General features: G+C 40.1%; 1 protein-coding gene across 14 annotated transcripts in view; it reads right to left on the reverse strand.

The window, feature by feature from the left end:
* DLG1 (discs large MAGUK scaffold protein 1) overlaps positions 1–15035 on the reverse strand; it is a 131849-nt gene that overhangs the window by 76014 nt on the left and 40800 nt on the right. For all 14 annotated transcript variants that reach the window (XM_040705646.2, XM_040705647.2, XM_025153616.3 and 11 more), the window contains one exon: positions 9386–9550. In XM_040705646.2, the coding sequence (XP_040561580.1) occupies positions 9386–9550 (165 nt within the window). The remainder of the gene's footprint in view (positions 1–9385; positions 9551–15035) is intronic.

Here is a 15035-nt window from a genome sequence, read left to right on the forward strand (position 1 = left end):
TGCTGTGATAGCCTAGCTTGACTTCCTGCAAAACAAATGACAATGATTTGTCATCTTCAAAGGTGCAGTTTCACCATCAGTTTTAATTAAGCTGATTGTTTCACAGGCCAATGTGGGCCAGATCTAGGGAAAGAAATACACTGTTTGTACATCTGGTTTGAAAAATTATACAAGTGGCAACAAAAACTCCTGGTGATGAAAATACGATGCTTCCTTTCTGAAGCAACAGAGAGACAGAAATTCAAAGAAGGACTTCAATCCAACTGGTGACACAAGACAAGTGATCCATGTGGGCACTCTCTACACGGATATCAATGGTACCGAGCAGGATTGCTGATGCCTAAGAAGATAGAGTTGCAATTATTTGTAGAAGCCCATACTGCGGGAACGAGACAAACCCACGTTTACAAGTTACAGATAAAGCTACCTGAAGAGAAATGTACAGCATAACTATGGAAAGGATCCAGCACCAAGATAATGCAAAGGCATCTGGGCAGGAAGAACAGCAGCTTGCACAGCTAGATAAAAGACAAGTAGGAGTTAAAGTAAGGGCTTGCCTTGGTCACATGCATTTCAGCAGAGTCTAACAATATCACAGAAAGCAGTGTTTTGGTACAGACAGAAAATGCAGCATCCAGAGAGAGGAGAGAAACCAAGGACCATCAGCACACAGGCTGTGGCTCAAACTGCACCCACAACCGACTAAGCAGCTGGGAGGTAGGGAGCAGAGCAGGGGAGCTCGTCAGGGTCCTAAGGGAACCCCAATGGGAGCTGAGACCTTCCACCATGCCCCCTCCATATTCTGGACATTGAACTACTGGGGATTAAAAAAACCACAGCCAAAGCAACAGAAAGTATCTTACTACAAGGCAAGAATTAAGAATTTGAAGATAAATAGAACATAACATTACACATACCTTTCTACAGCTTAATAAAATTACTGAAAGATGCATCTGCTTTTGTGGCAGAATGACATTATTTGTTCTGCAGCCAGTTAACGAGATATAGTAGCCACTGTGATTACATGTAGTTCAAATTAGCATCAAGGACTTGGAATAGACTTACTCTGCTTTCATAATGAAGCCAATCTCAAAATCGAACCTTTCCTGCACGTACTTTTCCAAGCAGAAGGCATACTTTGAAATTCAAACGTACAGTGAGAAAAAACTAAGAGAATGCATTGAAAAAGCTGACCTAAATCCAATTTTAGCAGCGACTGTTCTCCACCTGCACTTGGCCACAGGCAGGTTCTGCTTTGCTAGGCTCTGCAATGCTGCTTGCCATCCGCCACCAATTGGAGGAGGACAGCCTCAGCTTGCTGACGCCCTTACCTCCAGCAGCACCGTGTAGCTCACGTGATAAACTGATGGTGACCATACCATGTTTTCTGTTAGCAATGAATAATTATGCAACACTTTAATTTGCTAATGCTTGAAGCCTTAAGCCTTGCCATCAAGCATCAGTCCTGCATGCATTCTTCCTCTCCTTCCTTGAAAGGAATCACCTGTGTTCCTGTTCCTGCTCTAAGAGGGTTAAGTCCTATAACAACAATGGCAGTAGCTCAGTTTAACCTCTTCACTTTGGTAGCATGAAAAGTAAACCATAGTTGTCGCTGTGAATATGTGCTGCAGACTTCTGCTGCAATCTCTGCAGAAAGCAGTTGGCTACGGATGGTTAGCCTCGCACTGTGTGCTGGTTTGCACAAGGTGAAAGTACTTCCTGGAAGTGCAGGAGCACTGCAGTTTCCCCATCATCCCTCCCTGCCCCTCCCAGCCCACTACTGGGGAAGAGCAGCACCCAGAGACCCTAAGCAACCCTGTCCATGTGCACAAAGCTGGTAGGCAGTGGCTGAGTGAAGGGGTCTCCAAGGCTTGAGGAGATACTACTGTGCTTCCTCTGGTGCCACAAAGGATGAAACCAGGATGAGCCCAACTTTCCTGAATCTCAGTCTGTTCCTCTGTGATGCTGAAACTGGATGGTGGAAGAGAGGGGGTGTCCTAAAAATGTAGGGCAATAACCATCACACTGGGCATGTGCTAGTGTGAATACCTGTACTAATTTTGCAATTTCATAGCATTAGTCAGTGTTAACAAACAGCTGTCCAAATAAAGAACAGTAACATTCTCAAATGGAAAACAGAACAAAGCATGTTACGGAGATAATGAGTTTTCTCTGACACTGCAACAGGTAAGCCTGGGCTTCCAGCTGAGTAGATTTATTTGCTAGAGGCAAGTATCGGATTACTTTTTAAAGGAAAGAAAAAGCCCTCGGGCCAGAGGTGCCGCCACAGTGAGATGCTACATGCAGAGGAAGATGTAGGACTAAAGCTCAGACCTGGCTGCAGCCCACAGCATAATTTGAGAGGTTCTCTTTACATGGGGATGAAAGCAAGAAGCAATTTTCAAATCACAATTACAAGCACGCTGGCACACAGGCTGGCAAATGGCTTTACAGGTGACTCATTTTGAAGGATTTTGTAAATCGTATCATTCTGATTAACTCCTTGGTAGTAACGTGAACCACGCAGCACGGGGAACCTCTCACGTCCTCTGCTTTATAGCCATGTTGTGCAAGCCCCACCTGTCACAGTCGTGCAGGGCAACAGATGGGAGGGGAACACTTTGATTCCTAGGGTTTGTTCTAGGCAGGGAAAAGATTAAGATTTGCATACTGGAGAAATCACTTCGGTTAGGGTATGCATTTGAGGAGTTGGGCTCCTTCTGAAGGTATGGTGGTATGTGGAACACTGGTTTACATAAGTCAAGCTCCTTAGTTAACATCCACCTTTAGAGCTGCTTCTTTGAACATAAAAATATTTTATTATCTCATTCACATCGTATGACTCTCTACCTCTTGAGGTCAAACTTCTCATGTTTTTTATTTATTTTTCTAACTGAATGACACTGGTCAACTCTGTGTTTCCCTTGACTAGATGACTGTATCCTGTTGTGAATAAACCACACCTGTTAAAAGCAGAAGAGTCATTGCAGTCACTTACACAATGACTGTTCAGAGACAGGAGTGGGATGGTTTTGTGCCTCTTATGTGTTCCAAGCCACTCATTGTGGTCTGGCTCCCCCATGCTCATGGCAAAATAATGGCTTTCATATATTGCTCCTCTGATTTTTAGCTCGTGCTTTAAAAATGTTACTGCAGTAATGGGCAGCTGTAGGATTATTGTCATTCAACACAGGCAATAATTATCCTATCCATTTAGTTTAAGGATTTCAGAATTACAATTAAGGTTGTGTTTCTGTCATCCCAGATTGAATGATTAAATTCAGCATACAGATGTCCCAGAATACAAAGACAACACCTAAATTGAGAGATTTTGCAGAAGGATGTAGATGCATATTTTCAGTGTTTACTGAGATTAACTCAGATATTGAATACATTTCTAGCAATGCAAAGTTAACAGGACTATGTTTAAATCTTTGAGTAACTGTCTGATATGCAGCAAGAGCATAGGATAAACAATCACTTGCCTTCAGTAAAACTCTTCATTAAAAACATGAGCCCAAATGGTAAATTCTCAAACCATCCTCCCCAATTTTAGACACCCAAAAGTTAACAAAGATGAGCACAACTTGCATTGAGCTTTGCATGGTGCTTGGTCAATGGAGGCCAGAAGTGGCACTGCTTTGCAGCCATGCAGTCATTGGGTCCCCAACCCTGTTCTGGTACCCAGTGCTCTTCACAGGGCCATCAGGATCAGGCCCCAATTAGCTATGGACTGACATAGCCAACTTCACCATGTCATCAGGATGCTGTTCTGTACAGTTTTGAGTTACGAATGTGCTTTTGCAGTCTTGCAATAGCTTCTACTAAGCTGACCCCCTGCATGTACCTGAAAATCAAAAGGGCAAGATGGGTATATGCAACATGCTTTTTTGAAATCCATCTTATTTGCAGTAAACGGGGTATATAGGATGTGTTTGGACACTTCCTGGTCTTCATAGCATTGCCATCTCCTGCAGAATTGAGCAATGCAAGACTAGAAATGATATATTGTATTATTATTAAATAAACTTATTACTTGTTTTGTGTGCAACTGTTGAACTATGTATGTCTATAGATTTTGGCTAATTAAAACCTTTTACTCCTGTGGAAGTATCAAACCATACTGTGAGATCATGCTGGAGTCTGCTCTGAAGTGCTGTGGTCTAAAGATTTATGTTCTTTGCTACCAGCATATAGAGAAGTCAAACACACTGTCAAGAGTTTGCTTGTGGAACCTGAAAGCCTTACATCTCACCTGTTTCTACAGGCAAACAGCAGCTATATGCCAATTACTCTATTTAGGCAACAACAACCAACCAAATCCTTTGTAAAGTGTCTTCTATTAGTTTTTTTTATATGCTGCTAAGTAGTATAAACTGGATAATATAGAACAAATTGAAGAAACTAGAAGTAAGGCAAGTGTTTATTTTCAGTATTACTTTTTTAAACAGTAAAAGATATTACATACAACTAAATTTAAATAAGACTACGCAACTAACTCCCCAGGTTGGGAAGAAACACTGTAAAAGTAAATATAAACTTATGTTTCCTTTTTTGAATTTCTCATAATTCTTTGTTCAGTAAATGTTTGCCAGCATAACAAATTGAAGTGCCATTAACAAGCCTATTCAATATTCTAAGCCAAAGCCCAGGACTACACTAGTCAAATTGAACAGTGGAAAAAGAATTTAACCCCTTCTGCTCATAGCTTAGTTTAATTGAGAGTGTTTAATTGAGAGAGAAGACCAAAAGTATTGACTTTCATCAAGCCTTATTTGCATAGTCAAAAGAATATCTTAGTGCTAAACTACACAGTTTCTCTAGAATGATACCTTTCTAGCAGAAATACTGAACATCAAAGATTATTAAACAGCATTCATATTACACCTCTGATAACTTACCAATCTGCTCAGATTAAGCTGCCTGGTCTTACGCACACTCTTCATGAATCTCCGGCCCATCTTTTTGGCACTCCAGACTGATAGGAACATCCTATGCAAATTTCTTTAGGCTTTCTTCAGTTATCAAAATGAACCCAACTGCACTGAGATCTCAAGAGAAATCTCAGGGGAAAAGAGTGCAACCAGTTATTAAGAAGACTAGATGTTGATTACTGTACCCTAGGTTGTTCCAACATTTGGATTAATCCTCCTTCCATCTGTTACAGTTTTTCTCTCTCATCTCTGTTGACAAGAAAACGCTGAGCAGACCCACACTGAAAAAGGGGCAGATCTGGTCAACTGCTTTGTAACAGAAGATGCAAGCTAACGCCTCTGCGCATTTCTGTATCTTCACTTACAGGAAGTTCAAAAAGTAGTAACCTGTCAAGAACTTGGGCAAGGCAAGATTGAAGAGCATCTCCTCAAGAGTGACCAACAAAGCATAATGCTGGTGTAAAACTGAGTGTTCCTGAGGGTTTATTCAAGTTTTGTTGTTGCTACTTTGTTGTATTTTAAGCATTTGCCATTGGTCTCCTACATACATTCCTAATAGCAGAGGTTCTATCTTTCTGATAGTACCTGAAGATGGTTATAAAGCTTTAGAAGAGCCTTCATTATAGGTAACAATATGAGATCGTAGATCTTGAGACTGGAGATTTGTCACAATCAAAAATGGCAGCTTATCTTGCAAAATGCATCTCAACCTATCTTAAATTACTAATTGAAAATAGAATCATCATGTTCAAGGGAACCTTGCCTACCTGTCTCAGAGGAGAACGAGGATTTAGGAACTCATGTGAGTGGCTAAATGTACTGGGTCAAGTAGGAAATTACTTTGACTGCTGGTTCACCTTGAACGTGTCTTTGTAGCTCGTGAAGTCATAAAGTCTATCAGTATGCAGAGCTTTTCCAGTCTCCTAATGAAGACAGAAGCTCCACAAGCTCTAAAGGCCATCTGGGCAAGCACTTGAGGTGATGAGAAGGATGGAGGCATAGGGCAGAGTGGCTGCAGGGAATAAAGACCAGGAGAGGAAGGACCTTATGCATCTTAGCAGCGTAAGATTTTGGGTCAGCAGGAAAGGTGGCTGTCCTGCATTCAAAGCAGCATGTGTGCATATAAACAATTCTCATACAGATTAGTGAGGAGTTAAAGGGCAGAAGAGACAGAACGTATGCTGTGATAGCTTTAATTGATGTAGCCAGAAACCAGAGCAGCTGAAAGATTTTCAAAGTGAGAGAATGACAGTGGAACAATGTTTAGTCCTCTTATAGCCACTAACAGCAGCAGCATATCTGTACTTCTGAATGAGCTTATACATCTCAACGTAACGTTCAACGTTACTGAAATAGCCATTCATTATGTCAGTTAGTGTATGCAAGTGACTAAACATACTGACTCCAGTTTTACTGCTATCTCCTGACTCAGCTCTTTCCCAAACAAGGAGTCAAACTGATGCAACCTACATTGTAGGGTAGCTGAATCCTGCCTCTGACTATTCTTATTCTTGTTCTGTGAACCATTTCTAGGTTGATATCTTTTCTGATCTAAAAAAACCACACACAGTTGTCAAGATACAAGAACCCTGTAGATTGCTACAGAGATACAGTAATGCAGTTTTATTCCCATTTGCTTCCTCAAGCATCCTTTGTATTCAATTTAGCCTTTTAACTGCAACTGAGCACTGAGATCATTTTTCCATTAATTTGTTATAATCCTGAGCTTTCATTCCTCTAAGGTGACGCAGTGAGAACGCAAGTTCTGATGGGAATATAAGATCTAGTGGAATCCTTCTGGTATCCTCCATCCACCATGATTACTGATCTCCTTTCCTACAACTGACTTCCCTGGGGTTGTTTTTTTGTTTGTTTGTTTGTTTTTTTGTGTGTGTGTGTGTGAATCTTTTTTCAAAGGATTCCATTGTTAGCATCTAAAAAAAAAATCTAAAAACCAACATCAACAAGATGTGCTGCTGCACAAAGCTATTAAGAGCATGCACAGTAAGATCAACTTTATAATGTTTTCATCAGTTTCTCATTAACACTTTCTCCATATTATATGGTTTACAACAGTTTCTCCATCGTTTTCCCAGTCCAAAGTGAGATCAAGTTCTCTTTTCTAGTACCCCTCTTGAATGCCTTTTCAACTACAAGTACCACTTTGCCATACTTCATTCTTGTGATACCACAGGCAATTGAGGCAGATGTATATATACATTACTGTAGCACTAACAGATAAGCAGTTTCATATCCAAGTCCATTTGAAACTACTAAGCATAAATATCATTAGATCCTAGAAATACTTCTATGAATGTCTTAGCGTGTGACAAAAGCAGGTATGAACTAAGTGGCACAAGGCATTTGCTCCATAGTATAAAGCTGTAGAGTACGTAATCAACGGGATCACCCTGCCAGGAAGATTAAGAAGCATCATGTGAGGTTTGGCTACCACTGAGATATACTATTGGAAAATGTTTTGAAACTATGTACTAATATATTGTAAACATGGGAGCCATAAATACAATTCTAGCCCTTTCACACACAGATTGCTTTCAATGAATGACGCTTCAAGATATTTTTTTCCCATTGTATTGCATCATGACCCACGATTTTAAACCCTTGCAATAACCTCTTCCTCAAAGCTCTTTTCCTTGATAGAAAACCTGACTTTCCAGTCCACAGTTAGAAAAACTTGTTTGATACCTTATTCTATGACTGCTTTCATTTAGTCAGAGCTACTTAATTAAAAAGACTAAGTTGGAAAAGAAAGCAAATCTGAAGGCATGATGGAGAAGCTAAATTGAGTTTTACAATCAAAATAACTTCTTTTGTAGCATCACCATCTAGTGGTCAGCCTCGTTAGCAATGTATTCCTTTCAATTACAGCAAAGTCAGTTCAATTTGGTTGTTTTTTATTGTAGTAACTTGAGGAATCTCATACTGTAATCTCAAAGTCCTACCAAAAAAAATGTTGGAAGTTCATACTTGCTGGTTCTCAATGCCTGCCTACATGAAAACATTCTTTAATATATATGGGACAGAATACTTCTCACACCCTGTTAAATAGATAATAAGAAATCCCTTAAGTTAAGTTCACTTCTCTAATGATTGAGAGGTACAAGGTATACGTATCTTCACAAACTGAAAAGGCTCTACCCTAACAAGACAGAATCCATATGCTTAACATCTAAGTCTGTGCAGATAGTATTTCATGATAATTGCAAACATTTGAGGTAGCTCACACCTTTGTTAGACAGGAAACAATGTTGAATTCCTATTGTACTTAATGGAGAACATTCGATAAACAGTAATTTCATTATCATCCTCTAAACGTTTAGGATACACACTTGCTTTCCAGTTACTGAAAATACTCTTTGAAAACCAATTGTCCAAGTAAGTTACAACAGCTGCTTTAAGTCCTAGAACATTTGACAGCTTCTCTTGAGGGCTAAAGAAACTAGTTAAAACCCTGATCAATTTCCCATCATCTTTTATCCATGTTCTGCATTATTGCTCCAAATTGCTGTGGGCTTGCTTATATATATATATATGTGTGTGTGTGTGTAAAAAAAAAAGGGTATTCCTCAAAAGATTTGATTCTACTGCCCTCTGCAGCATATCTAAAAAGCAGCATATGATCATAAAGCAGTATTTACATTTGATAGGTTCTCCAAACAACTCTGTTTTTCAGAAGTCAAATACGTTTAGCATTTTTACTTGAAATAGTTATCTTCCTGTATTATTATTGTTACAAACACATCCTTAATAAAAACTCCCAGTGCTCTCTATTACATTTTGTTTCTTTAAGCAAGAGCACAATTGTATAAATCCAATCAAAATCTTCTACACCAGCCCAAGACTAGTCCTTACACCACAGTCCAACAAGTCAACATACCAAATGAATTATGAAAAGCTCTCTCAACTCAGAGCTGTTGTCACTACATAGATCTACAGGATGAGCTATGCCAAAACCAGGAATGCATCTTGAAGATCATCAGAACAAAAGAAGAGAGGACCAGCTATACAAAGCACACAAGAACAGCCTTGGGTTTCTCTGACATAATCAAGTCCAAATTTTAACAGCATTTATTCCAATAGCTTTAGTAAACTATCTCCTGATCAAAAATAAATATTGTAAGCTCAAAGGCATCTTAGTCTAAAAGATTCCATAAATACTCCCAGGGTCCGTGAAATTATGAATTATAGACTCATAAAGGTTGGAAAAGACCTCTGAGACCTTAAGTCATCTGGGTATTTTACAACCATGCATCTTCAATCGATGTGTGGAACTAAATCAATTCCTTAATGTCTATGAAGTGAATTTTACAAGTGAGCAGTTCCATCAAAAGAAATATATACATAAGCAGGTGTATCTGATAATACACAAAAATTTAACCCTAGAGAGAATATCGGAACAGTTCAAACTCATAATGTAAAGAAGTGCCTACCTTTACTGGCGAAATATGAGAATGAGAAACAAATCCATGTACATTCTCAATCTGGGACAGATTCTTCTCCGATACGTGAACCAGCTCCGGACCCGTCACCTCGTTGGCAATGTGCGGCGAGCTGTGCTCCTGCGGAGGTGTATCTTCATCCTGATAGCGGTATTTCTGAAGAAAACATTTAAGAAAAAAAACATCAGCCCACTATCAAAACATGAAAGGATTATCCAGAAAACTCAGGACAAACATGCATGGTAGTTTTCTAACTCTGCTTATCTCAAGGTAATAAAATCTAATGAGTTTAAGTTATTATTTTCATCTAAATCCATCTGAAAAGGTTCCTGCCACTTTAGTTTCATCAAAAATGCTATGAAGCTGCCTAGTTGTTTCAGAGATTTTTTTTGCCTGTTTGCATACAGTAACAATGCTTCCAAACTCTTTCCAAGGGCTCCTCTTAACTGTGTTTGCTTACACTTTTAACACAAACCCTGTGCCCTGCCTTTCCATCAGCCTCAAAATCTTCTTCCACACTTCCTATTTAGAGCATCTGCTAAAAGCCTTTTTTGACAGCTGAAGTCTCAGCTTTTATACCAGGTATCAACACAGCAATTCACTGCTCCTAACTTTGTCTGAAGCTATAAGTGGTTTTACTATGAGACAGATTAAGCTTCTGCAACACAGAAGCCTCCACACAAACACAAGACATTACTCAGTCAATGTTATTAATTTTTCATTCAATTTTAAAAACCAGACCCTATTTATTTAGCCACCAGGGATGCATTCTGGCCAAACAGTTCTGTAGCCACTGTAGCAGATTGCTGCTAAAACCTATGAATGGAGCTGGGGACACACAGGGGCATAATATTGACCTGCTCTCTGGGTTGCAGATTAACTGCTCATCCAGCAGCTCCAAACACATTATAAATGTGCTTAAAGAAAAACCTCAGATTCAACTTTCCAGTCTCAAGCAATTCCAAGGCACGCTTGGTTGTCCATGCATTTTATTGCCCTTCATGAAAGAGTAAAGCAGTATTACAAAGTTATGAGATCTACAGGACAAACTACAAAGAATCCACTTGAGAAAGTGCATCAGTTACCAACCCCTTAATGCTCAAACCACTCATTTCTAGGGTGACTGGAACCTGTGACCCCTGAAGATCCTGCCAGTCCACACGCTGTGAAAATATGGGAAGACAGGACATGAGAATGGATCAAGTTCACAATTCAGACCAGACCAAATCCTGTGGAAAGCTACGAGGGGATCAGTCAAGTTTAAAATCAAGATTGATAAACTAATGGCAAGTGCAAAACCAACTAACTTACTTACTTTTGTCAAAGCAAAGAACTGCTTGGCTTTTTTCCTGAAACCAGGCACATTTATCAGAAGCAGGTATTTAGACACTGAGAGCAAACAGGCTCTAGATTTCATTAAGAAACACATCCACTCATAACAGTAGATTACATATGAAGCTTTAACAGGCCAATGTGCATTACAATTTACTTTAAAAACAAGAAAGTGCTGTGGTAAAGGATTCTCCCGTGCAATGATGAGAGAAACAAACTTCTCAGAAAGCATCATAAACGTGATGTACTAAGTGGATTTTGATGTGATATTCAGGATTAGTGCTGTTCTTTGCAGGAAATACTTTAGAGCAAAGCGTTTCAACTTCCAGTGAAGCAGACACTCTTATAACAACTAGCACTCCAGAGAAGTGGAAGTATCACCTCCAGAACTCCCAGGCCTCCTGATGGACATGGAGCACTTGGGGGACCTGGCCTGCTCAAACAGTGCCATCCCCAACAGCCCAATCCTTCCCTCTCCAGGAGCTGCCACCTGGAACAGGAATTCGGTCATCTCCTTCAGTCAAGTTAATTCTGCTGTCAGACTTGAATCTAAATCCCATACAACCTAAACCCCACATGAGCCTAAAGGCACATTTTCACTGTACAGCCTTGTGATCCAACAGGCAGTGGCTGTGCAATGCAGCAGGGCCCTCTGGACTTCTCCCAGTGCTGCTCCGCAACCACATCTTGCTGTCCCTTGCTTCCAGCACACACCTGGCTTCGTGGGGAGCAAGTTCAGCAGGCTGAGCCAGCAGCATTGGTTCCCTGTTCCAGCAATATTCATCTGCTAGTGCTTTAATTCCCTGAAGCGGCTCACCAGATGAAACATGCAGTGATGGCACCACAAGGAGAAAGAGAGGGAGGGAGCAGGACCAAGCCATCTCACAGGAGCTAGGCAAAGACCACTTCACTGCTTACAACCAAAATAATGCAACTGTGTGCCCAACAGAGGCACCAGGAGACGCTAGCTTAGATGAGCCAGCCAAGGAATGGGCAAGGCAGATGGATCAAAGGAAGGAATTAGGCCAGGTGTGGCAAAGCAGCTCTGAATTTGCAGACAGCACATCTAGACAGTTTCTCACCACTCAGGTGAGAAATAGCCAGGCCTTAAAACTATTGCTTTTATCATTATTATTATTTTTTTTTTTTAAGAAACTTTATGGACTACTCTAGTTTATCATCATAATTTCAAAGTGAAAAAAACCGCAAGTGCTGAACATTTAATACACATTTCTGACAGATACTGCCGCCCAAAGGATACAGCTGCAGGTTTATACTTATGCTAAGATGAAGTCCAAGCATTTCTCTTTTCATGTAATACGGTTAACAAGATTTGTTCAAAACAGATTACACATTTTGTAGTGTTTCTTCACAGTTCAAAACTCATTGATTAAATTATTTGCTGGTGTAAACTGCTGAAGTAACCATTAACTTTAATAAACCTGTGCTAGTTTATGTGAGACCAGAAGTCGCCCCACATTCACCACAGTGAAATCATTCATGGTGCAGTGCTCAGGCCTGCAGCTTCCCTGCCTAAATTCACAAGCCTAGCAGAGTTAAAAATAAAAAGGAACACAGAATCTGCAAAACACGCGGGATAAACAAGGATTTTGTGGACATCTTGTAGTGCTGTTTTTCAGAATACAGATCATCTGTTCACAGAAAAAGCACAGAAAATCTTCAGGAAATACTGTATTTTAGAAGGAAGGTATTTCAACCAAATTCATACATAATCTACTCTCCAGAGATAATGAAGTTGTGGTTTTATATTTTTAAGAAGTTCCCCTAATGAGAGGTCTTACTGAAAGAGAACCAGAAGAAAATTAAGAACTCCAAACAATCCCATGCCTTAAACTGGTGACCCACATCCACAACAGCATGCAATTCTGTTAATCTACAGATTCAAGCCATACAGAGCCACGTTCATGGACTGAAAATTAATCTTGCAAGAACACCCTCAACTGCCAGATAATTTGATGGCAAAATGTAAGACAGCAGCAACTACACTTCTCTTTGGGAGGGGACGCGTATCAAAACCCCATTCATATCATAAGTACACATTAATCCGATGTTTTACACAAAAGCAAATTTGAAAGCACAGTAATGCAACTTCTGAACATACACACGCACACAAAAATTCAGTGCTAAGGCAGCTTTAATGTTAGAATCAGAGTGAAAAGGTGCCTAGAAAGAAAAAAATACTTCCAGTCTTCTTTCTTGTACTCCCCTTCTCCCACAGATTTTAATGCTCCTCGTCCATACAACAACATGATTCCCACATCACTGCAACACTACAAATAAAAATAACAAAGAAATCCCAGAAAAACACACAGCCTGCTGTATATAAAACCAGCCTTGATGCAGTTAATTTTCACCGTACAAGTCTAATCAATATTTTGAAGAAGGTTGAGAATAAGTGAGGACTTGAATAAAAGGAGATACAATTGGTTCAATATGAATAAATAGAAAGAAGTTCACAGGGTCAGATATCTCCGCTGCAGCATGAACACACAGCATAAAAAAGCAACGTGGGTTTAGAGCATTTGCTCATGATGACCCAAATGTATATACTTGTCCTTATTCAGTCACTGCTCCACTTCACAACTGAAGCTTGACCTGAAGGGACCCATCAGAAGGCCACACCAGCAAGCAAAGTTGTTGGGAAACACTCCTTTACGTTCAACACCTCTCCTGCACAAAAGGACTACAATGCAGCAAGTCAAAAGAAGGTAAGTAGGAAAATCTAAATAACTACAGTTACCCCCGCATCTCCCTCCGAAAAAAACAGCCTTCACAACTCTGACTTGAAGATACCAATCAGCAGAAAATAAGCTCCAATAACTGCAACATCAAAAGCACACCACAGCCAGACTTGCAATAATCGTGCGAAAACAAAGCTATTAAGATGTTAGCATATGTTTGGGAGTAACCTGTAGCCTGGTGGAGGTGCTAAACCAGGAGCAAACCGTCGGGAGAACACAGTGCTTCCTCACCGAGAAAAAGGAAAGGATACAAAACAAGAAGCATGCTCAGCTATTGCAGAATGGAAGTCACCTTGAAAACTTCTTATTTCTGACAGCTGGGCAGATTGTGAAAACCAAATGAAATCTCATTGCAGGTGAACAGCAACTCATGGAGAAAAGCTGAAAGCCTGCAGCTAGAGCAAAAGAAACTTCAGTAATGGGACCGATGCAGATAAGTGTGTATTTTCAAAACTTCTTCACTGATCACAGCATGGGACACTGAGAATTATTTACATTTCAGGTCTCAATATATGATAAAATAAATGATTTGAAACAGTAGATCAGATATAATTTTTAAGCACACGTTCAGGACTTTGAATAACTAACCCCTTCTCTCTCAAAATAGAAGCACTGAGTTTTCTTTTAATAACTGGAGCTAAGAGGAAAAAAACTAAGACATTTGAGCTGTACAGACATGGGGAGCTGCCTTTCATATTTGGAATTCATTTTCCTCTCCGGTTTGACATTGTATCTTGAGCAAAACGGATGTAACATGCTAATTAGGTCACAGTGTTCCACCATATGCAAAAATACACAGTGTTAAATGCAAACATTTGTGAATTGCTTCATGCCATGGATATTCAGAAATGGTAAGACAGTTGAAGATACACATGTAGTGAAGAAATTCACCTGTTCCAGAATGCCAAGGAAAGAAGACCAAACAAGGAACAGTTAGATTGCCAATGGTCTTTTCCTATACAGTAAAAAAAACAAACAAACAAACACAACCCTATTTTCTATAGAAAATAAAAAACACCGTTTCATAGAACAACTTGCATGAGATGGATTATTTCCTTATGTAAAGTACTGGAGAGGTTATACTGTATTACTATTTCACTTTTTCACAAGTATTGGCTCTTTGGTTTTCCTTATTCAAAAGGGATTTTTCTGATATCACGATGATATTTCATCACAGTACAACCTTGCAACATTCCTTCAAAAAAAAAAATTAGAAGTGCCAAGTGCAAAATCCCTCTGCACTACCAGCAGGTCACAGTTACTCAAACTTAATCTTCAGTTCACTCGGGATTTGCAAAGCATAGAGCACTCGCTCTGCATTAACCGTGATGTGTGTTCACAGAAGCACAGGAGGGCTGAAGTGGGCAGCATATTTGCATCCCTCTGCCCAGCCCTCACCCCAGCAGGACCGCCCACAGCAGATGCCCAGGCGGCTTTGGAAGACCTCCAAGGAGGAGTCCCCATACCTCCCTGGTCCCTGTGCCAGTGCTCAGCCACCCACACAGCGCTGAAGTGCCACTGAATGTTCTCAGGGAACCTCCGGTGTG

This window comes from Gallus gallus, chromosome 9, assembly GCF_016699485.2.
Source record: "Gallus gallus isolate bGalGal1 chromosome 9, bGalGal1.mat.broiler.GRCg7b, whole genome shotgun sequence".
NCBI lineage: Eukaryota > Metazoa > Chordata > Aves > Galliformes > Phasianidae > Gallus > Gallus gallus.